This window comes from Ochotona curzoniae, unplaced genomic scaffold (genome assembly GCF_017591425.1).
Source record: "Ochotona curzoniae isolate NIBS_2020 unplaced genomic scaffold, NIBS_Ocur_1.0 contig_54, whole genome shotgun sequence".
In the NCBI taxonomy this organism is placed as follows: Eukaryota; Metazoa; Chordata; class Mammalia; order Lagomorpha; family Ochotonidae; genus Ochotona; species Ochotona curzoniae.
Window position 1 is genome coordinate 28,146 of NW_024466464.1, and position 22,390 is coordinate 50,535.

The 22,390-nt window shown below is 52.1% G+C and overlaps 2 protein-coding genes across 2 annotated transcripts; both read right to left on the reverse strand.

Moving 5' to 3' along the window:
- Positions 1-5,359: 5,359 nt before the first annotated feature.
- Positions 5,360-8,276, reverse strand: LOC121162746 (speedy protein E4-like). Its single transcript, XM_040989953.1, has 6 exons — positions 8,174-8,276; positions 7,467-7,709; positions 6,929-6,987; positions 6,414-6,499; positions 5,607-5,784; positions 5,360-5,483 (listed from the first exon to the last, which is right to left on the reverse strand). Exons 1-6 carry the CDS (start codon positions 8,274-8,276, stop codon positions 5,424-5,426), a joined length of 729 nt encoding a protein of 242 aa, XP_040845887.1. The 3' UTR covers positions 5,360-5,423.
- LOC121162768 (speedy protein E4-like) lies at positions 7,666-22,093 on the reverse strand. Its single transcript, XM_040989975.1, has 8 exons — positions 21,984-22,093; positions 21,458-21,561; positions 21,250-21,385; positions 20,713-20,771; positions 20,198-20,283; positions 19,391-19,568; positions 19,167-19,266; positions 7,666-7,778 (listed from the first exon to the last, which is right to left on the reverse strand). The coding sequence occupies exons 1-7, from the start codon at positions 22,063-22,065 to the stop codon at positions 19,207-19,209; spliced, it is 705 nt and encodes a 234-aa protein (XP_040845909.1). The 5' UTR covers positions 22,066-22,093; the 3' UTR covers positions 7,666-7,778; positions 19,167-19,206.
- Between the last annotated feature and the right edge of the window lie 297 nt (positions 22,094-22,390).

Sequence of the window (22,390 nt, forward strand, 5' to 3'; positions counted from 1 at the left end):
CTGCTTTCGCAGGCCACAAGCAGGGAGCTGGAAGGGAAGTGGAGCTGCCAGGATTAGAACTGGCTCCCATATGGATTCCCGGGCGTTCAAGGCGAGGACTTGGGCTGCTAGGCCATGCCGCCGGGCCCTCAGCTAGTGTTTTGTTGAGGATCTTTTCATCTATGTTCATCAAGGATTTTGGTCTGTAGTTCTCTTTTTCTGTTGTTTCTCTATGTGGGTTTGGAATTAAGGTGATAGTGGCTTCATAGAAATGGTTTGGAAGAATTGCCTCTCTTTCTATAGTTTGGAAAAGCTTGTGGAGGACTGGGGCCAGTTCCTCTTGGTGTGTTTGGGAGAGTTCAGCAGTGGTGCCGTGTGGTCCAGTACTTTTCTTGTTTGGGAGTGCTTTAAGTACTGATTCAATCTCAGTGCATGTTATAGGTCTATTTAGATTGTTAAGTGCTTCTTGATTCAGTCTTGGTGGTTTGTATGTGTCCAAACATCTATCCATGTCTACTAGCTCTTCTGATTTGTTTCCGTAGAGTTGCTTGTGATAGTTTGTAAGAATTGTCTGTCTGTCTGAGGTATCAGTTGTTATGTTTCCTTTCTGATGTCTGATGCTATTGATGTGTATCTTCTCCCTCCTTGTTTTGAAGAGTTGTGCTAGTGGGGAGTGTATTTTGTTGATTTTCTCAAAGAACCAGCTCTTTGATGCATTGAGCTGATGAACTGTAGTCTTGGTGTCTCTTTGGTTTATTTCCTCCCCTATTTTGATGATTTCTTTTTCCTTCATGATCTTGGGATTGCTTGCTGTTGTTGGTCTGGTTTGTCTGACTCCTGTAAGGAGAGTGGATTTACTTGATGCTTTTCTAGTTTCTGAATGTAAGCATGGATTGAGATGAATTTTGACACTGGCTTGATTGTGTCTCATCAGTTTTGATCTGTTGTGTTGGTGTCTTCATTGGTTTCATGCAATTTTAAAATCTCCTGTTTCATTTCCCCTCTAATCCATTGCTGTTTTAGTATCATATTATTCAGCCTCCATGTGTTTGCAAGTCTTCTTGACTGTTTTGACTTCTTGGTCTCTAGCTCACTCCATGATGTTCAGAACAGATGCATGGTATAATTTTGATTTTATTTATGTTTGCTGAGGCTTGTTTTGTGACCTATCACTCAGTCTATTCTGCAGAATATTCCCTGTACTGTTGAGAAAAATGGTGTACTCTGTCATTGTGAAGAAAGGTTCGATAGATATCAACTAAGTCCATTTGCTGTAGAGTTTGGGTGAGTTCTGTTGTTTTGATGCTGAGTTCCTGGTATTTTTCCTTTTTTTTCTTTTTTAAATCTGTGCATTGATGTTACTGCGTATTAAAGTCACTGAGTGTAATTGTATTGGGGATTGTATCTCCCTTGATGTTCATTCATGTTTGTTTTATGCAGCTAGTTGCTTTTGCATTTGGTGTATATGTATTTCTTCTGGTGATCTGTCCTTGCTGAATGGATTCTTTGATCATTATAAGGTATCCTTCTTCTTCTTTTTAATGTTTCTCACATCGATGTCTATATCATCCGATATAAGAATGCCTATCCTCACATGTTTTTCTTTACCATTTGCTTGAAATATCTTCTTTCAGCCTTTCACCTTGAGTTTCCTCCGATCTTTGTTAGTGAGATGTGTCTCCTAGAAGCAGCAGCTAGATGGGTTTTGTTTTTTGATTCAGTCCTTGAATCTGTGACATTTAATTGATGAGTTGAAGCCATTTACATTCAATGCTAGTATGGCTAGGTGGCAATTTGGTTCTGAAGGCTTCCAATTTCGGAGGCTAAGTGCCGCCCCCGCATATACCAGTAGATGCCAAATTGATTTTGTTCATCACTCAGACTGTGGCATTGTTGCCACATTCCAGCTCAAAATCCAATGAGGGGTGTCGTCCACCCGAGTTGGATCAGACATCTACCAGTGTGTGGTATGAGCTGTCACAGAATGTCCTGGTCCTCAGAGAGCTCTTGTGTGTTTCAGGGATTGCTGAGACCTAGGTAGCGTATTGTGCACCTACAGTTTAGAGTAGTTTGGCACAGGTAGGGATTTTCACCAAAGAGACCCCAGGCTGTCTGGCCTCCAGCAGGAGATATTGAGTGCTTGAGAGAAGACACATAGCAGGCAAGGAGCAGAAGCAGCCGGCCAGGGCGTGGCCAGCAGGGTCTTCCTGCAGTGAACTGGTGACAGGAGGGGAGAGTGCATTGGCCTCAGGAGCCGAGGAGGAAGAGGTGCCCCCACCGCAGGTGTGGGACCCTGCACATGAGGGAGGGGTGGTCCTGTCTTCCCTGAGCACAGGTGAATGTCCCCGCTGCCCGGTGCTGCCCACAGAGGTGTCAGCCTCCCGCGTGTGCCTCTGGCCCAGCCCTGGTGCTTGTGGAGCTTTGTTTGGGGACTAAAGCAGGAGCTGACTTTCCTTGTCCTTGTCATCTAACCAACAGGCCCCTGCCAGCTTTGCACCCTGGGTCTCTCTGCACTGCAGTGCAGGCCACGCCTCCCGCTCCAAGGCCCTTTGCAGGTGAAGAGTCAGTCACCATCAGTGCTCAGGGTCCAGCGAGGGAGTCAAGGGACCACCACGCCATGGCGCAGCAAGACCACCTGACAGCACGCAAGATGGGACAGAAAAGCCAGCATGCATGGTGGAGGTAAGGAGACTGTTTTATTACAAGACCCCAAGAGGTGTAGTTCATGTTCTCCCCTCACATATTGACCACGGTCCTCATGGTGTCCAGGGCAGATGAGTTAAAAAATTCTTAAATTTGTACAAAATTCCATATATATATATAACGTAACAGTCAAAATGCCAACAACAGTATACAAGCAACGTTTCCACAACAGTGGCTATTTCTTTTTTTTTTTTTTATTGTTGTTTACATTGTATTATGTGGTACAGTTTTATAGGCGCTGGGGATTCCCCCCACCCCTCCCATACCCCTCCCCCCATGGTGGATTCCTCCACCTTGATGCATAACCACAGTTCAAGTTCAGTTGAGATTCGTTCCTTGCAAACACATATCTAGCATAAAGTCCAGCATCTTATTGTCCAGATAAGTTCCGTGGTCTCTTGGGGAGACCTTCTCTAGTCTGAAGATAGGGCTAACAGAGTAAAGATCCGGTCAGTTAAAAGCCAGATGAGCGAATCCCAAAAGATTAGATACCACATGTTTGCCTTGATTTAACTTGTAATTTTTGTTTGGTTGTTGGTTATTCTTTGAACCTGTCATTGATACTGTCTCAACCCAGATGTTTCGAAGAATGGAACTTGCATTATTTTTAACATATTGTTTACCCAATACTATGTCAATTAATTCCATAATGTTGTATATTGATACTGAGGTTTTGTTGGGGCTTTTAACAGTGGCTATTTCAAAACTATGTGCAATAAATGTAATACATTATCTCTAAAAATAGCGTTTTATAAATTTTTTTTTTCTTTATACTCTTACTTAGTTGATTAGGGTCCTGAGGGTCAAGGGCTACAGGGCGAAAGTGGGTAATAGCATTATTTCCACACTAATGTTATAATTTGTCCGTGTATCTGGGGTCAGGGGAGTAACAACGGGCAAAGCCCCACCCAACCTACCACCCATGCCAGATCCCCAAGGGGAGGCGCGCTCCGAGGGTCCTGCTCAAACAGTTTTGGTAGTTCATCAGTTCTGGATTGCTGCCAGTCTCGCAGTTCCAATCGCAAGGAAACCTATTCAGAGTCCACTGGCGGACAGTCTCTTGGTGGTTGGGCTTCTAAGATCAGCAGTTCTGTTGGAGGGATCTCCAAAGAAACTTCCTCTGAGATGATCCCAGACCTGATTCTTGCGTGAGTTTGCTAGTACAGAGTCCAGCACTGTCCGTCACCCCAGTCAGCTTATGCACATGCTGGTCGTTAAGCTTGCTGGGTCCATTCTGTTTCCAGCCCTGTCTTCCTCATAAACCAACGAGTGTGTTGTAGTCCAGCTGAATCCTATCCACTTCCTATTCAGTCCTCCCGCGAACCAGTGGGAGCTGCAGCCTAGTTTGAGCGACTCCCCGTAGCCCCCCCCCAATTCTGCCCCCTATTTCAAAACGATGTGCAATAAATTTAATAAATTATCTCTAAAAATAGCGTTTAAAAAATATTTTTCTAGGAAAATATATCTTAATATGTATACATTATGTGAGAGCTAAATATGGAATATGCACTCCATTAGAAGTATGAGTAAAATTTGGGTGAGTGCAATTCACCCAAATGATGGGTTCAAGAGTGGGACCCCTCTGATGGTTTTTGACCGTGGGGAGCAGATAGTTGGAAACTGAGTGACTAAATCAATAAAGGAGTAGGGCTGCAGCTGCTGTCTCAGGGGAGGAGATCAGTTGTGCCAGTTTGATGGAGTGTCGGGCCAGGATGGAAGTGGATAGAAGGCCTGTCCCACCGCACAGCCCCGGGAGTGCCCACAGCTGGCAGGAGTACTTGGCGGGGACGCTGTTGTTGAAGAGTCTGGGTTGTTCCAGACTGTCGGCCAGCAGGCCTGTCGCCTGTCTCGCAGTGGCCCTTGGTGTCTGGACTGCTGCTGTTGCTGAAGAACGTCTCCCCTGGGCTCACCGACCTGGAAGCAGGAGAGACCCAGTCAGACGTGACTCGCAGCCAGTTCAGTCCCCACGGGTGGGCTGGGAGACAGACTCCCTGGCGCCCTGGCCCTTGGTTCTGAACTCTGGTCTTTGTCAGCCATCCTCGGCCTGTCAGTGGGGGTCCCTGACTCTGGGCCTGAGGTGGGCCACTCGCCAACAGGAGAGCCCATGCCCAATCCCCGACCCTAACCACTCAGCTCACAGCCCAAGGTGCGTCCTTTCCCAGCCCCCATCCCTGACAGGAACTGATGAGTCAGGGGTGACCACCACGCAGGATGTTGCTGTGCTTACCCTTCCGCGTTCTGGCAAATTCCATGAGCATAGGAATACTTGGAAAGTAGATAGAGATGTTTAGCTGGTGCCCTCCCCACCCCAAAGGAGAGTCATGCATGCATGTCCCCCATGAGAGCTGCCACACAATTGTGCAGCTGCACTGGCCATGCTGGAGGTGTTGCTGGGGTGGAAGCTTGCAGGAGGGGACAAGGCGGCAGGGGTGGGAGTCAGGGGCCAGCATTGATGCTGGAGTGGACAACGTAGTGAGGGTTGTTGGAAAGTGAGTGTGGGTGACTGCAGAGCACGGCAGAATTGAATGGGAGGTGTGGACATGCACACAGTCCCATCCAATCATCAAATCATCTCCCACTGTGGATCTGGACCAGGTTTAGAAAGGTGGGGCTGACAAAAGGGAGTGCAGCTCAGGGTGCCCCCAGATCTCCCAGACTGGAGACAGCCCCCTCCCAGCCCACCCCGAGGACCTGCACGCACCTGCCCTCTGGCCGGTGACCACTGGTGTCAGTGCAGCAGCTTAGGCTAGGAGGGCCCGGTCTCGCCCCCACACCCAGAGCTCTGGGTCATAGGCTTGGATCTGGAAAGACAAACGTTCCCTCAGAGGCTCTTCCCTGGCCCTTCTTGCCTGTCCCCACATCCCAAGCCCGGGCCCTGCAGCCCTGCTCCTGGGTCCTGCTCAAGCCGCCCCAGCCTCACCCACCTCCTCACACTCCTCCAGGGTGACCCAGGCCTTCCAGCCCATGCAGCGCATGAACTGCAGGCGCAGGTGGTCGAAGAGGGGCCGCTGGGCGTCATCCTTGCCGAAGAGGAAGGACAAGATGGCCTGCTTGGGAGGCTCGTCGTCCTCTTCGTCCTCCTCCATGTCGTTGGCCAGGTAGCTGGGAAAAGAAGCCCATCTCTTTGCGCGGGCCCAGCGGGAAGACCTCTGGCCAAGCTCAGCTTCTGCATGGGAGCCCTCAGTGCCCCTGTAGCTGGACAGGAACTGGCAGAGAATGCCTCCCTCCTGGGCCCTGGGCACTGCATCCCTGCCCTCCCCCTCCCCACCCCTTCACCATGATGCAGGTGCACACACCTCCCCAACGACACAGACGTGCCCCCAAGGGCAGACACAGCGTGTCCATCCACTCCCGTGCACTCATTCCACATGCAGCTTGTAGTTCCACATTCCCTGTCACACTCTCTGACCCATGGCATGTACCAGGCAAGGCCTTGTGCAGAGTGAATGAGGTGCCACAAAAGGGCAGGAGCTGAGCTGTCATCTTACACTCAAGTAGGGCCAAGCCTGTAAGAGCCTGTGGGCACTGTGACGTGACCCTGCCACACGGGCCTGGGCCCAGCAGGTCAGGGATCAGAAAGGGTCCCCCCGGAATTGGGCTGGGCAGCAGCGCTGGGAGGCCAGAGAAGCAGAGGGAGGGTGTGGTGTTGGAGCTGACTCTGCTGTTGCAGGTGGAGGGAGGACTCAGTCCTGTGTGTTCCAGGGCAGAGAGTCGGGAAGCAGAATACTCACAGAGCTACGAAGAAATGGATGCGCCTGTACTGCCAGGAGAAGAGGCCAGCTCGGCCGAGGTAGGCGACGACCATGGCCAGCAGGTACTGAGGGAGAGAGGGCAGCACGACACGAGTCATGACTTGACGAGAATCAGGACAGGGTGGTGGGGATTGGGGCAGTGGGCTGTTGCCACTCAGTGTAGCCTTGCCACTGCCAGGGCCCTGTGTGAGGGCAGCTGGGGTTCCCAGGGCTCTGGAGGAGCAGGAAGCTGGGCACCTGGGCCCTGATCATCAGGGATGCCCACGAGAGTTGTGACATCCAGGCTGGCCTGACCTGGGGCCTGGCACAGAGGCAGCAGTCTCAGTGGGGAGCAGAGATGCCACAGGCTCCGTCATACATGCGGGGCCCGTCAGGAAAGGGCAGGCACTGTGTGTGTGTGCTGGGTGGAGGCACGTGCAGGAGCAGATGACTGCAGGGGTGCTATGCCCTGTGTCCCCCAACCCAATCTATCCCCGTGTGTCGGGCCCACTCACCTTGTCAGATACTCTGAGCTGCTTGTCCCAGGCCAGGAACTGCTTGACCACGGGATCCTCTGGGGAAAGGGGCCAGTGTGTTAGACTGAGAAGCAGGCGGGCCCTGGCCTCTTCTGGGGAAGTGTCAGGTCAGAGCCAAGGGTCCAGCAGCCATGCAGAGGCTGGGCACATGTGGCTGGCAAGCAAGGGTCTGTGGCTGCCAGTGAGGAAGGGCTTGGTCCAGCATGGATGTGTGTCCTGGGCCTGGGCACATGCCCGTGGCTGCCCAAGAGCCATTGAGGCCTGTTTCAGTCTGTATGGGGTGATCAGTGGGAGGCAGCCCAGCATTTACATTGAGCCCGGCATCTCCGCAGCCCCGCTGGTGGACATGGGCAGCAAGAGCTCATGTGTATCAGAGAGGCTGGCAGATCCAGGGCTCTCCCCAGGCCCCCAGTCTCTCTGGCTACACACGCGAGGCTCCATCCAGGTCCCCCAGGACCTGTCCCTTCCCACCTAATCACACCGTCCGCCCCGCAAGGTACCCAGTCTCATGCCCTACCGAGCAGCCTGTTGAAGACCTTGTGGTGCTCAGGCAGCACCGTCGACACACGCTGCTTCTTGAGCCTCATCTTCAGCCCCAGGAGCCACTCCACAGCCCAGCTCTCCTTGGGCCTTGTGCGCTTCTTTATCAGCGCCTTTGGGTTGTGCTGCGAAGCCTGCTCGCCCTGCAGGTCCAAGGCCTGGTGCCCCTGCAGCACAGGTGTCACCTCCGTCTCGGAGTCAGAGCCCGAGATGGAGAAGGCTGTGGACCAAGGCCTCTTTGTGCTGCCGGCAGAACTCTGGGGCTGGGAGCTGGTGTCCACGTGTGGGGCTGTGGGAAGGAATAGGCTCTGTCGTGACGGGCCATCTCTAGTCTTGGCCCCCACAGAATAACTGAAAGCTGCCATGCTCCCCAGCCCCAGCTTGGGGCCTCCTCCTGAGGCCGCCTGCTCCTTGACACATGGCACACTTGGTACCACTCCCAACACCCAACATTGCCCAGCCTGTCTTCTAGCCTGTAATGGAAGCCAGGACACCTGCCCCATTCCCAATCCCCCCACTGCCGTGCCTAGCTCCCTGGGGTTGTGTCCTTGTGGGCATCCTGGTCTCCTCTTGGAGGCCTCTCCTCCAATCCTGACCCCCCGAGGCCTTCTTTGCCATCACACTTGTCCTCAGCTCCCTAGGACTGCTGCCACCCTCCTCCTCCCCAGTGAGATTGTGAGTCACCTGCTCCCTCGGGCCCCTCATCTGGTGGTCCTGGGACCTCATCATCCACCAGCGCCTCCAGGGGACAGTCCTCGATCTGGGGGTCCGGTTCGCAGCTGGCCATGGTCTTTCTCAAAACCGTGGCTCCCTGTTGCGGACCCACACCCTGATCTCTCTCAGTCCTTCCCGATCAAGCCTGGCTGGCTCAAGCGCACCGTGTCGTATCTTCCTCAGCGTGGGAGTCAACACTGAAGCCCAGCTCGGAGAAGATGCTGTTAGCCAGTGCTGGCAGGTGCCAGTGAGTGTGGCCCCTCCAATCAGGAGGGGCGGAATCCTCTGATGTCATCTGTTATTCCAACCTGGCAACCAGCTCGAAGCATCGCAGGAGTAACTGCCATACCTGCCTGACACCTGACCCTGTGTGGACCATTTGTTTGGTTGACCCAGGACCCCATCTCTGACCACACTGTCCACAGCCACACTCCAGGCCTCTGGCCTCCCTACTCATCCACTACAAGTCTGATAAAATGATTTTATTTTGGTGTTGATGATGTAGTTGAGATGGATCCATGTCCATGTGTACCAGTGTATCCCATGGGAAGGGTGGAGGAATAGGCTCCCGTGCATGACACCATCGCTTCTGATGTTCATTTTGTTCTCTTTGTTCTTGGGGAAAGGGAAGAAGAAGAGGTGAAGCCATACCCAGCATCCTAACCGCATGAGTGCCGGGGGGTGGAGGACAGCCACCCCATATCATCCCAGGGTCCCAGATGTGGATCAGGGTGTGAGGGCACTGCGCAAGGGGTTGTGATAGTTCTGAAAGGCTGTTGGTTTTGTTGCTGCAAGAATGAGGAAATTCTTCCAAGGTCCACTGGCTGACATTGTCCACCTGAGAGTGTCCGTTTGCCCCGATGCTTGATGCTAAAGCCTGGTTTGGAGAGTTGTCCGATTGGTTCTGTCTCCCATCGTCTACATGGTACTCAATGTCCTCTGCAGACCTGGGTGAGCTGCCATCTGCCCCAAGTGCATCTGGGCATGCTGTCCACTGCTCAGGCTTAGCAAGTGAGGAGGCCCAGTTCTCCAAAATCCATGAGATCTAGTTTCTGTTGGTGAGAGATGTGTCCTGTTGGCAAGAAACAGATGTGTTTGTTTTTCTTTTAGATCTAGTCTACTGATCTATGACGTTTGATTGAGGAGTTGAAGCCATTTCTCTTCAGTGTTAGTGTAAATGGGTGGTAATTTGGTCCTGTCATTTTAGCAATGGGTTGTTCATTGATTGAGTCTTCTGTTGTTCTTTTCCTGGGATGTTCTTGGTTTTGGTGGGTGGTATTCCTTTACTCTGTCAAGAGAACCTGTTTAAGTCTTCTGTGTAGTGCAGTTTTGGAAGAGGCAAATTCTTTTCCCTTTTCTTTGCTTTGGAAGCATTTTATTTCATTTGTGAAGACAAAATTTAGCTGGGTATGACATCGTGGGCTGACCATTTTGTGCTTTGAGGATTGGGAAGATGTTGCTCCATTCTCTTCTGGCCAGTAGAGTTTCCTGTGAGAGGTCTTCTGTGAGTTTAATTGCCATTTTTCTTTCTTTTTTTTTTTTCTTTTCTGTTTGTTCTTTTGTTTTGTTTTGTTTTTATTAATTACATTGTTTTATGTGACACAGTTTTACAGGTTCTGGGATTCCCCCACCCCTCTGCCCATGGTGGATTCCTCCACCTTGTTGCATGACCAGAGTTCAAGTTCAGTTGAGATTCTTTCTTTGCAAGCATATACCCAGCATAGAGTCCAGCCCCTTGTACTCTAGAGAAGTTGAACGGCTTGTTGGGGAGACCTTCTGTGGTCTGAAGGGAGAGCCAGCAGAGTATCATCCCAATCCATTAAAAGCCGCAACATAATATCAGCAAAAATTGATACCATTATGGAATCAACTGACATAGTATTGAGTAACCAATATGTTAAAAAAAAAAAAAAAGAATGCAAGTTCTTCACCACGTCCTGTGACTACTTCATTGACATTTCCATTTTAGTTTATATACAGCCGGGTTCTATACATCTCAAAATGGCTCTAGATTACTGTTCAGCTGTCTTGTGTCTATTTTCATTCTAATATTTAGTCATGTTTTGTGGTGAAGATCGCTTTTGGTTAAGCGTGTTGGGAGTTCTGTGCACTTCCTGGGTGTTGTTTTCTAATTCTTTCACAGGATTAGGGAAAATTTCCCTATTATTTGGTTGAATACACCTTGAACCCCAGCTTCCCTTTCCATACCTCCTGGGATACCCATGACTTTTGTTTTCTTTATTTGTGATAATCTTCACAGGGGTGATTAGGGCAAGAAAGGGTCAAGGGCTACAGGAAAATGGGTAAGGCTATGCTTTGCTCAATGTTTTTCACCCAAACCCTTTTTTTGAATTAATTAGGTTGCATTATGTGACACAGTTTCATAGGCTCTGGGATTCCCCCCAATCCCTCCCCTTGCCCTCCGCTCAGTGTGGATTCCTCCACCTTGTTGCAGTACTACAGTTCAAGTTAAGTCCAGATTCTTTCATTGCAATCATACACCAAGCATAGAGTCCAGCATCTTATTGTCCAGATACATTCAGCAGTTTGTTGGGGAGACCTTCTCTGGTCTAAAGGTAGAGCTGGCAGAATGTCATCCCTATCAATTGAAAGCCCCAGCACAACATCAACGACAGTTTGCAACATTATGGAATGAATTGACATGGTATTGAGTCATCAATATGCTAAAACAATGCAAGTTCTTAACCACATCCTGTGACTACTTCATTGACATTTCAATTTTTGTTGATACACAGGACCGGCTGCTATACACCTTGAAGTGGCTATCGGGTGCTTTCAGCTGTCTCGTGTCTATTTTCATTTTAGTATTAGGCAGTTTACAGTGTTGAAGCATAATTTTGCTGAACTTGGCAGATTTTAGGATAGTCTAAACTGGCTTGTAACTTCAACAAGGCATTTGTCAACAGTTGAGGTGCAGAAGCGTTTTAGGAGGGGTGTGCAGAGAAATCTCCAATCCCCTAGTGAGGAGTAACTAATCATTTGTTTCCTGACTTGTAAGGTATATGTGGATCCATGCTGACCATTTCCTGTCTGGTTCTAAGCTTTGCTTGTATTTCTGTGTATCTATTCTAGTTTTCTTGGGGGTGGGGGCAGTGGATCCGGAGCGACCCTGATGGTCGTTGCAAGAGAGGGTGGGGATCCAAGTAGGAACTAAGTAAGGACCAGAAAAAGCTGCTCTGCCTGGTCCCGAAGGAAGCCTACTGTTGTTGTGTTTCTGCAGACGACTCTGGGCTCCTGGCTGTTGTTCCGAGGACCTTGGATCATGTGAGGAAGGATTTGTGCTTCTTCCATGCCATGTAGCAGATCCAGACGGGGCTGGGTGACCTCGGAGTTCTCGGCCTCCAGAGGCACTGCCATTCCGCGTGTTCTCCTTGGCTGTTGGGATGAAGTCCTTGGTGCCCGTACTGATAGTCCTTTGTGAGGATTCGAGAGTCTTGAGGGTTATCCCTCATATTCTTTTTCTTTTGTTTTTTTTTTCTGGTGACTTTTTCAGTTGTCTCTCTTTTTGAAAATAATTATTAATTACATTGCATTATGTGACACAGTGTTGTGGGCACTGGGAATCACCCCACCCCTCCATGAACAGACCATGTTTCACCCAATGAACAGACCACGGAACCTGCACTTCTGTGCATGGTTAGTGTTCTGAGATGAGCAGTTGAGTTGGAGGAATCCCCAGCGATAGTTCGTCTGAGGTGATTCCAGGATAGAATCTTGTGTGTGCATGCCAGTACAGGGTCTGGCACGGTTTGTCACCCGAGTCAGCTTATGCATATGCTGGTGGTTGCAATTGCTGGGTCAATTTCCTTTCCAGCGCTGTCTTCCACATGAACCAAATGGTGTTGCAGTCCATCCTGATTCTGCCCAGCACACACTCGGCCCTCAGGGGAAAAAAAAAATCATTGGGAATTTCAGCCTAGTCATAGCAACCCGCAATAACCCCCACCAGGCCCATCCCCTGCCCTGGTGTCCGTGCTTGCCAGTATGTACAGCAAACTGGCCCAGCCTGTCCCACATCCCATTCAACTCTCATGCATGTCAGTGGGCATTGAAGCCTAGTTCAACCCAACCAGCTCCACTCTCCAGCCCCCACACATTCTGGTGAGTGCCACTCTGTCCAGCCAGGTCTGCCCCAGTCCTGGTTTTCAGGACTGGTTTTCTAGTGGGAATGGTGACCCAAGAGGGAGGGGCCCATCATTTATTACTGTCCTGGGCCTACTTCTGGATCATGCAGTTTCCAGGTGGTTGTGCAGTTTAGCTTGACAGAATTAGCCCCCAGTGCCAGCATGTTCGTCTGAAGCTGTGGCAAAGCCCAACCAACCCTCACCCATTGTGCTGTATGCTTGCACCAGTAGGGACAGTCAGCCCAGCCTGGCTCTTCCCTGATCTGGCTTACATGAGGCCACAGGTGTTGTAGCCCTGTCCAGTTTGGTGTGCCTGCATCGCAACTGATGGTCTGCAGTGGGAGTGGCTGTCCAGCAGGGGAGCCATCCACTTTTCCCTTCCAGCTTTGCCCTTGCCTCCCCTGGTTCTCACGTGTGCTGATTGGGTATTGCAGCCCAGTCTGGCATAGCCCACCTTGTCTTGGCATTTGCCAGTGGGTGTTCTAGCCTGGCCCCGGCTGACCGAACCCTACTTCCAGCTGGTGAGCATTACAATGTAGCCCAGCCAGGTAGGCACCCAATCCCAGCTGTACTGTGTACTGGTATGTGTTGTGACGAGGTGTGGCCTGACCCACACTCTGTCCTGGTGCTCAGATTCACCAGTGGGTGGTGTGCACTGGTTCAGCCTAATCTGCCACCAGCCTATGGCAAATATATGTTGTTGGGTACCTTTCCCTTGCTGGGTCTGGTTCTGGAATGCACCTTATTGTGGTTCTTGCGCTCACCTGCTGGGACTGTGTTCTGTCAGAATGGTATCCAAACTCCTCCATGAGAATCTCTCCCAAAGCCAATTTCTTGCACACTGTTGGGTCAGTGGGCTTACACTATTTTATCTAACTCCTTAGATCTGCCAGAAACAATGGCCTTTCCAGGCTGGCCTACAAAGCATTCCAATTCTTTTTATATTTTAAACTATATGTTCATTTTGATTTCAAAATCATACACAAAGAGGAAGAGAAGTAAAGAGAACTATCTTCTGTCCAATGATTCACTCCCCAAGTGAGCACAATGGCCAGAGCTGCACTGATCCCAATCAGGAGCCCAGATCCCCTTGCGGGTCTACCATGTGGGTGCAGGGTCCCAAGGCTTTGTGCTGTCCTTGATTGCTTTCCCCAACAATAAGCCGGGAGCTGGATGAGAAGCAGGGCTGCCAGAATGAGAACCAGCACCCCTATGGGATCCTGGTGCCTTCAAGGCAAAGACTTTAGGCATTGGGCCAAGGCGCTGTGCCCTCCAGTTCTTACTGTTGCAGGTTTCAGCACAGCCAAGGCTCGTTCCTCACGAGACTCAGTTGGGGCAGAGACCTAGGCTACTCCATCCTACATGTACCCTGGTCCTGCAGAGCACCAGTTCCTGCGCTGGCTCTTGCAGGCACTAGTTGGTGCTAGAGCCCAACCAAGTTTGGCACACACCCCCAGACGTGTCCACACACATGCTGAGGGATACTGCAGACCTGTCCAGCCCAGTTTGCCACCCCAATTCTGGCTCTTGCACTCTCCAGTGGGAACCGTACCCTAGCTGGGGCATCCTCTTACCTTCCCGAGAAGACCTGCTCCCAGCCATAGAGCTTGGATGTGCCAGTGCATGCTCTGACCCAGCCTGGCGTAACCCATCACCCATCTTGGCCTTTCCCATCAGATGCTGCAGCCTAACCAGGTGAGCCAGCCCAAGGCTCAATTCTTATGGGGACTGGGGGTGGGTGCAACCTAGCCTAGTCAAGTCTGGTGCCATCCCAGGCTTTCATGCTACAAGTTGCTATGATAGCCTAACCTACTAGCACACAATGCATCTCCTGGAATCCTGCATATGCTAGTGTGCCACGATTTTCTCTGGCCCTGCCACATGCACCAGTTACCCCTCCACCAGAAATTTACGTGTGTGTGTGTGTGTGTGTGTGTGTGTGTGTGTGTGTGTGTTGCTACAGGTGTTGCATCCTGGATGAGCTGGGTCTGTTCCCAACCCTGAGTTTCCATGAGTGCCAGCGGGTTCCTTTGTCATGCCTAGCTCAATGCATGGCTAGCCTAACTCCTGAGCAAACCAGTGAGTATTGCAATTGCACATAGGTGAGTCCAGAGAGACCTAACTCAGTCTTCCTCAGACTTGGTTCTCTAGCCTGTTAGTATAATCATGCAACCTAATATTATCAGTCCCAATTTCTATCTTCAGAGGCAGGTGCTGTGCTCTCGTGGTGCCAGGTTGGGGCCATGTTGTTTGTGCCTCAGCTGGCGGCTAGGTTGCAGGCTGGATGGCCACGCTGCTGGGAGCTGAATTGAGGCTCTTGTGCCATCTGGTCCTCCTCAACCTACATTGCCCGACTGATAGGGCAGCATGCACAAAACCAAACAACACACAAAACATTCCATGCACAGGCTACCGTGAGGGAAGTGGAAAGCAATGGCTCCCTCCCTCCCTCCTGAGCATGTGCCTCTGAGCCAGCCCCCTCCTTGCCCCCTTCCCCACAAACACAGAAGATCTCACAGAGATGTCAGTTCATGTCCCGGCTGCTGTGTTTCCCTTGCAGCTGCGTGAACACAACCTGGGAAGCTGCAGCAGTAGATAGCCGAATGGTCACCTGTGCAGGAGACCCTGATGAAGTTCTGGAATGTGGGCTTCTCCCTGGGACAGTGCTGGCTGTTGCAGCCCTCAGGGAAGGAAGCCAGCAGATGGAAGCTTTCTCTCTGTCTGTCCCTCTGTCCCTCTCTGTAGCTCTGTGTTTGTGATCAAGAAGTCCATGTTTGGAAGCTCTGGAGTTGGCAGGAGCTCCCGTTTGTACTTCCCCATACTCTGGCAGCTCCCTGGCCCTGTCTTCACAGAGGGTGTCTGGTGCGTCCTATCAAACCCTGTTGCTCCGTTCAGAGGAGCACATAGAGCACGACTGTGTAAAGAGAGAGAGGAAGCCTGCTGAGCCTAGGGGACAGGTGGGGACTGTCACCAAAGAGAGCACAGGCTGCCTGGCCTCCAGCAGGAAGTATGGAGTGCTGGATGAGCAGACCTAGCAGGCAAGGAGCAGAAGCTGCCAGCCAGGGTGTGGCCAGCAGGGTCTTCCTGCAGTGAACTGGTGACAGGAGGGGAGAGTGCATTGGCCTCAGGAGCCGAGGAGGAAGAGGTGCCCCCCACCGCAGGTGTGGGACCCTGCACATGAGGGAGGGGTGGTCCTGTCTTCCCTGAGCACAGGTGAATGTCCCCGCTGCCCATTGTTGCCCACAGAGGTGTCAGCCTCCCGCGTGTGCCTCTGGCCCAGCCCTGGTGCTTGTGGAGCTTTGTTTGGGAACTAACCCAGGAGCTGACTTTCCTTGTCCCTATCATCTAACCGACAGGCCCCTGCCAGCTTTGCACTCTGGGTCTCTCTGCACTGCAGTGCAGGCCACGCCTCCCGCTCCAAGGCCCTTTGCAGGTGAAGAGTCAGTCACCATCAGTGCTCAGGGTCCCGCGAGGGAGCAAGTCGCAGCAAGACCACCTGACAGCACGCAAGATGGGACAGAAAAGCCAGCATGCATGGTGGAGGTAAGGAGACTGTTTTATTCAGTATGATACTGGCATTGGGTTTTTCATAAATTGCTTTGATTATGTTGTGGATTTTCCCATCTATGCCTACTTTGGCTAGAGTTTTTAGCATGAAGAGGTGTTGGATTTTGTCGAAAGCTTTTTCTGCATCTATTGAAGCTATTATGTGGTTCTTGTTTTGCAGGTTTTGGATATGGTTTATAACATTTATGGATTTCCGAATGTTGAACCATCCCTGCATTCCAGGGATGAATCCTACTTGATCCGGATGAATGATCTGTCTGATGATTTTTTGAATTCTATTGAATTCTATTGGCTAGGATTTTGTTGAGAATTTTAGCATCAATGTTCATCAGAGAAATAGGTCTGTAGTTTTCCTTCTCTGACGGTTCTCTGTCCGGTTTTGGGATTAAGGTGATGTTGGCTTCATAGAATGAGTTTGGAAGGGTTGCTTCCTCCTCTATTGTTTTGAAGAGCTTGTAGAGGATTGGGGTTAGTTCTGTTCGGAATGTTTTGTAGAATTCTGTAGTGAAGCCGTCTGGGCCTGGGCTTTTTTTCGTTGGGAGATCCTTGATGACTGTTTCAATCTCTACCTCGGTTATGGGTTTATTTAATTCTTCAGTTGCCTCCGGACTGAGTTTTGGTAAGTGGTGGGAGTCCAAGAACTTTTCTATTTCTTGGTGGTCCTCAAATTTGTGGGAGTACAGTTCTTTGTAGTAATTTCTAATTATTTTCTTAATGATTGTAGTGTCTGTTGTTGTGTTGCCTTTTTCATCTTTAATGCTATTGATTCTCACTTTCTCTTGTTTTTTTTTGGTCAATCGGGCCAGTGGAGTGTCTATTTTGTTTATTTTCTCAAAAAACCAACTTTTTGATTTGTTGATTTTATGTATAGTTTTTTTGATTTCTATTTGGTTTATCTCCTCCCTTGTTTTGATGATTTCTTGTTTCCTATTGTGCGTGGGACTCTTCTGCTGCTGTTTTTCCAGATCCTGGAGGTGTGTGGTTAGTTCCTGTATTTGGCGTCTTTCTTGGGCCTTGACATGGGCTCCGATTGCGATGAATCTACCTCGTAGCACTGCTTTGGCGGTGTCCCACAAGTTTTGGAATGTTGTATCAGAGTTTTCATTGGTTTCCATAAATTTTTTGATCTCATCTTTAATTTCTTCTCTGACCCATTGTTCATTTAATAGCATATTGTTCAATTTCCAAGAGTGCCTATACTTCCTGGGGAGTTTTGAGTTGTTGATTTCCAGTTTCATCCCATGGTGGTCTGAGAGGGTACATGGTATGATTCTAATGTTTTGGAAGTTGTTTAGATTCGCTTTATGACCTATCATGTGGTCGATTCTGGAGAAGGTGCCATGCACCGCTGAGAAGAATGTATAGTCTGTGGCCTTAGGATAAAAAGTTCTATATATGTCTACTAAGTCCAGTTGTTCTATTGTTTGTGTGAGCTCTGTTGTTTCTTTGTTGAGTTTTTGTTTCGTAGACCGGTCCATTGGTGTTAGAGGCGTGTTGAGATCGCCTACAAGAATTGTGCGGGTTTGGTAGTTCATCAGTTCTGGATTGCTGCCAGTCTCGCAGTTCCAATCGCAAGGAAACCTATTCAGAGTCCACTGGCGGACAGTCTCTTGGTGGTTGGGCTTCTAAGATCAGCAGTTCCGTTGGAGGGATCTCCAAAGAAACTTCCTCTGAGATGATCCCAGACCTGATTCTTGCGTGAGTTTGCTAGTACAGAGTCCAGCACTGTCCGTCACCCCAGTCAGCTTATGCACATGCTGGTCGTTAAGCTTGCTGGGTCCATTCTGTTTCCAGCCCTGTCTTCCTCATAAACCAACGAGTGTGTTGTAGTCCAGCTCGATCCTATCCACTTCCTATTCAGTCCTCCCGCAAACCAGTTGGAGCTGCAGCCTAGTTTGAGCAACTCCCCGTAGCCCCCCCCAATTCTGCCCTCTATTTCAAAACGATGTGCAATAAATTTAATAAATTATCTCTAAAAATAGCGTTTAAAAAATATTTTTCTAGGAAAATATATCTTATTATGTATATATTATGTGAGAACTACATATACAATATGCACTCCATTAGAAGTATGAGTAAAATTTGAGTTAGTGCAATTCACCCAAATGATGGGTTCAAGAGTGGGACCCCTCTGATGGTTTTTGACCGTGGGGACCAGATAGTTGGAAACTGAGTGACTAAATCAATAAAGGAGTAGGGCTGCAGCTGCTGTCTCAGGGGAGGAGATCAGTTGTGCCAGTTTGATGGAGTGTCGGGCCAGGATGGAAGTGGATAGAAGGCCTGTCCCACCGCACAGCCCCGGGAGTGCCCACAGCTGGCAGGAGTACTTGGCGGGGACGCTGTTGTTGAAGAGTCTGGGTTGTTCCAGACTGTCGGCCAGCAGGCCTGTCGCCTGTCTCGCAGTGGCCCTTGGTGTCTGGACTGCTGCTGTTGCTGAAGAACGTCTCCCCTGGGCTCACCGACCTGGAAGCAGGAGAGACCCAGTCAGACGTGACTCGCAGCCAGTTCAGTCCCCACGGGTGGGCTGGGAGAAAGACTCCCTGGCGCCCTGGCCCTTGGTTCTGAACTCTGGTGGTCCTCAGCCATCCTCGGCCTGTCAGTGGGGGTCCCTGACTCTGGGCCTGAGGTGGGCCACTCGCCAACAGGAGAGCCCATGCCCAATCCCAGACCCTAACCACTCAGCTCATGGCCCAAGGTGCGTCCTTGCCCAGCCCCCATCCCTGACGGGAACTAATGAGTCAGGGGTGACCACCACGCAGGATGTTGCTGTGCTTACCCTTCCGCGTTCTGGCAAATTCCATGAGCATAGGAATACTTGGAAAGTAGATAGAGATGTTTAGCTGGTGCCCTCCCCACCCCAAAGGAGAGTCATGCATGCATGTCCCCCATGAGAGCTGCCACACAATTGTGCAGCTGCACTGGCCATGCTGGAGGTGTTGCTGGGGTGGAAGCTTGCAGGAGGGGACAAGGCGGCAGGGGTGGGAGTCAGGGGCCAGCGTTGATGCTGGAGTGGCCAACGTGGTGAGGGTTGTTGGAAAGTGAGTGTGGGTGACTGCAGAGCACGGCAGAATTGAATGGGAGGTGTGGACATGCACACAGTCCCATCCAATCATCTAATCATCTCCCACTGTGGATCTGGACCAGGTTTTAGAAAGGTGTGGGTGACAAAAGGGAGTGCAGCTCAGGGTGCCGCCAGATCTCCCAGACTGGAGACAGCCCCCTCCCAGCCCACCCCGAGGACCTGCACGCACCTGCCCTCTGGCCGGTGACCACTGGTGTCAGTGCAGCAGCTTAGGCTAGGAGGGCCCGGTCTCGCCCCCACACCCAGAGCTCTGGGTCATAGGCTTGGATCTGGAAAGACAAACGTTCCCTCAGAGGCTCTTCCCTGGCCCTTCTTGCCTGTCCCCACATCCCAAGCCCCGGGCCCTGCAGCCCTGCTCCTGGGTCCTGCTCAAGCCGCCCCAGCCTCACCCACCTCCTCACACTCCTCCAGGGTGACCCAGGCCTTCCAGCCCATGCAGCGCATGAACTGCAGGCGCAGGTGGTCGAAGAGGGGCCGCTGGGCGTCATCCTTGCCGAAGAGGAAGGACAAGATGGCCTGCTTGGGAGGCTCGTCGTCCTCTTCGTCCTCCTCCATGTCGTTGGCCAGGTAGCTGGGAAAAGAAGCCCATCTCTTTGCGCGGGCCCAGCGGGAAGACCTCTGGCCAAGCTCAGCTTCTGCATGGGAGCCCTCAGTGCCCCTGTAGCTGGACAGGAACTGGCAGAGAATGCCTCCCTCCTGGGCCCTGGGCACTGCATCCCTGCCCTCCCCCTCCCCACCCCTTCACCATGATGCAGGTGCACACACCTCCCCAACGACACAGACGTGCCCCCAAGGGCAGACACAGCGTGTCCATCCACTCCCGTGCACTCATTCCACATGCAGCTTGTAGTTCCACATTCCCTGTCACACTCTCTGACCCATGGCATGTACCAGGCAAGGCCTTGTGCAGAGTGAATGAGGTGCCACAAAAGGGCAGGAGCTGAGCTGTCATCTTACACTCAAGTAGGGCCAAGCCTGTAAGAGCCTGTGGGCACTGTGACGTGACCCTGCCACACGGGCCTGGGCCCAGCAGGTCAGGGATCAGAAAGGGTGCCCCCGGAAGCGGGCTGGGCAGCAGCGCTGGGAGGCCAGAGAAGCAGAGGGAGGGTGTGGTGTTGGAGCTGACTCTGCTGTTGCAGGTGGACAGAGGACTCAGTCCTGCATGTTCCAGGGCAGAGAGTCGGGAAGCAGAATACTCACAGAGCTACGAAGAAATGGATGCGCCTGTACTGCCAGGCGAAGAGGCCAGCTCGGCCGAGGTAGGCGACGACCATGGCCAGCAGGTACTGATGGAGAGAGGGCAGCACGACACGAGTCATGACTTGACGAGAATCAGGACAGGGTGGTGGGGATTGGGGCAGTGGGCTGTTGCCACTCAGTGTAGCCTTGCCACTGCCAGGGCCCTGTGTGAGGGCAGCTGGGGTTCCCAGGGCTCTGGAGGAGCAGGAAGCTGGGCACCTGGGCCCTGATCATCAGGGATGCCCACGAGAGTTGTGACATCCAGGCTGGCCTGACCTGGGGCCTGGCACAGAGGCAGCAGTCTCAGTGGGGAGCAGAGATGCCACAGGCTCCGTCATACATGCGGGGCCCGTCAGGAAAGGGCAGGCACTGTGTGTGCGTGCTGGGTGGAGGCACGTGCAGGGGCAGATGACTGCAGGGGTACTATGCCCTGTGTCCCCCAACCCAATCTATCCCCGTGTGTCGGGCCCACTCACCTTGTCAGATACTCTGAGCTGCTTGTCCCAGGCCAGGAACTGCTTGACCACGGGATCCTCTGGGGAAAGGGGCCAGTGTGTTAGGCTGAGAAGCAGGCGGGCCCTGGCCTCTTCTGGGGAAGTGTCAGGTCAGAGCCAAGGGTCCAGCAGCCATGCAGAGGCTGGGCACATGTGGCTGGCAAGCAAGGGTCTGTGGCTGCCAGTGAGGAAGGGCTTGGTCCAGCATGGATGTGTGTCCTGGGCCTGAGCACATGCCCGTGGCTGCCCATGAGCCACTGAGGCCTGTTTCAGTCTGTATGGGGTGATCAGTGGGAGGCAGCCCGGCATTTACAGTGAGCCCGGCATCTCCGCACCCCGCTGGTGGACGTGGGCAGCAAGAGCTCATGTGTATCAGAGAGGCTGGCAGATCCAGGGCTCTCCCCAGGCCCCCAGTCTCTCTGGCTACACAGGCAAGGCTCCATCCAGGTCCCCCAGGACCTGTCCCTTCCCACCTAATGACACCGTCCGCCCCGCAAGGTACCCAATCTCATGCCCTACCGAGCAGCCTGTTGAAGGCCTTGTGGTGCTCAGGCAGCACCGTCGACACACGCTGCTTCTTGAGCCTCATCTTCAGCCCCAGGAGCCACTCCACAGCCCAGCTCTCCGTGGGCCTTGTGCGCTTCTTTATCAGCGCCTTTGGGTTGTGCTGCGAAGCCTGCTGGCCCTGCAGGTCCAAGGCCTGGTGCCCCTGCAGCACAGGTGTCACCTCCGTGTCGGAGTCAGAGCCCGAGATGGAGAAGGCTGTGGACCAAGGCCTCTTTGTGCTGCCGGCAGAACTCTGGGGCTGGGAGCTGGTGTCCACGTGTGGGGCTGTGGGAAGGAATAGGCTCTGTCGTGACGGGCCATCTCTAGTTTTGGCCCCCACAGAATAACTGAAAGCTGCCATGCTCCCCAGCCCGAGCTTGGGGCCTCCTCCTGAGGCTGCCTGCTCCTTGACACATGGCACACTTGGTACCACCCCCAACACCCAGCATTGCCCAGCCTGTCTTCTAGCCTGTAATGGAAGCCAGGACACCTGCCCCATTCCCAATCCCCCCACTGCCGTGCCTAGCTCCCTGGGGTTGTGTCCTTGTGGGTATCCTGGTCTCCTCTTGGAGGCCTCTCCTCCAATCCTGAAACCCCCCCCCCAAGGCCTTCTTTGCCATCACACTTGTCCTCAGCTCCCTAGGACTGCTGCCACCCTCCTCCTCCCCAGTGAGATTGTGAGTCACCTGCTCCATCGGGCCCCTCACCTGATGGTCCTGGGACCTCATCATCCACCAGCGCCTCCAGGGGACAGTCCTCGATCTGGGGGTCCGGTTCGCAGCTGGCCATGGTCTTTCTCAAAACCCTGGCTCCCTGTTGCGGACCCACACCCTGATCTCTCTCAGTCCTTCCCGATCAAGCCTGGCTGGCTCAAGCGCACCGTGTCGTATCTTCCTCAGCGTGGGAGTCAACACTGAAGCCCAGCTCGGAGAAGACGCTGTTAGCCAGTGCTGGCAGGTGCCAACGAGTGTGGCCCCTCCAATCAGGAGGGGCGGAATCCTCTGATGTCATCTGTTATTCCAACCTGGCAACCAGCTCGAAGCATCGCAGGAGTAACTGCCATACCTGCCTGACACCTGACCCTGTGTGGACCATTTGTTTGGTTGACCCAGGA

Coding starts and splice junctions, on each gene's coding strand:
- LOC121162746 (XM_040989953.1), bottom strand. CDS start 8,276: ATGGCCAGCTGCGAACCGGACCCCCAGATCGAGGACTGTCCCCTGGAG. Junction 6,988..7,466: donor GGTCTTCAACAGGCTGCTCG/GTAGGGCATGAG, acceptor CCCTTTCCCCAG/AGGATCCCGTGGTCAAGCAG. Junction 5,484..5,606: donor CCCTGGAGGAGTGTGAGGAG/GTGGGTGAGGCT, acceptor TTGTCTTTCCAG/ATCCAAGCCTATGACCCAGA.
- LOC121162768 (XM_040989975.1), bottom strand. CDS start 22,065: ATGGCCAGCTGCGAACCGGACCCCCAGATCGAGGACTGTCCCCTGGAG. Junction 21,386..21,457: donor GCTCTGACTCCGACACGGAG/GTGACACCTGTG, acceptor CACAACCCAAAG/GCGCTGATAAAGAAGCGCAC. Junction 19,267..19,390: donor CCCTGGAGGAGTGTGAGGAG/GTGGGTGAGGCT, acceptor TTGTCTTTCCAG/ATCCAAGCCTATGACCCAGA.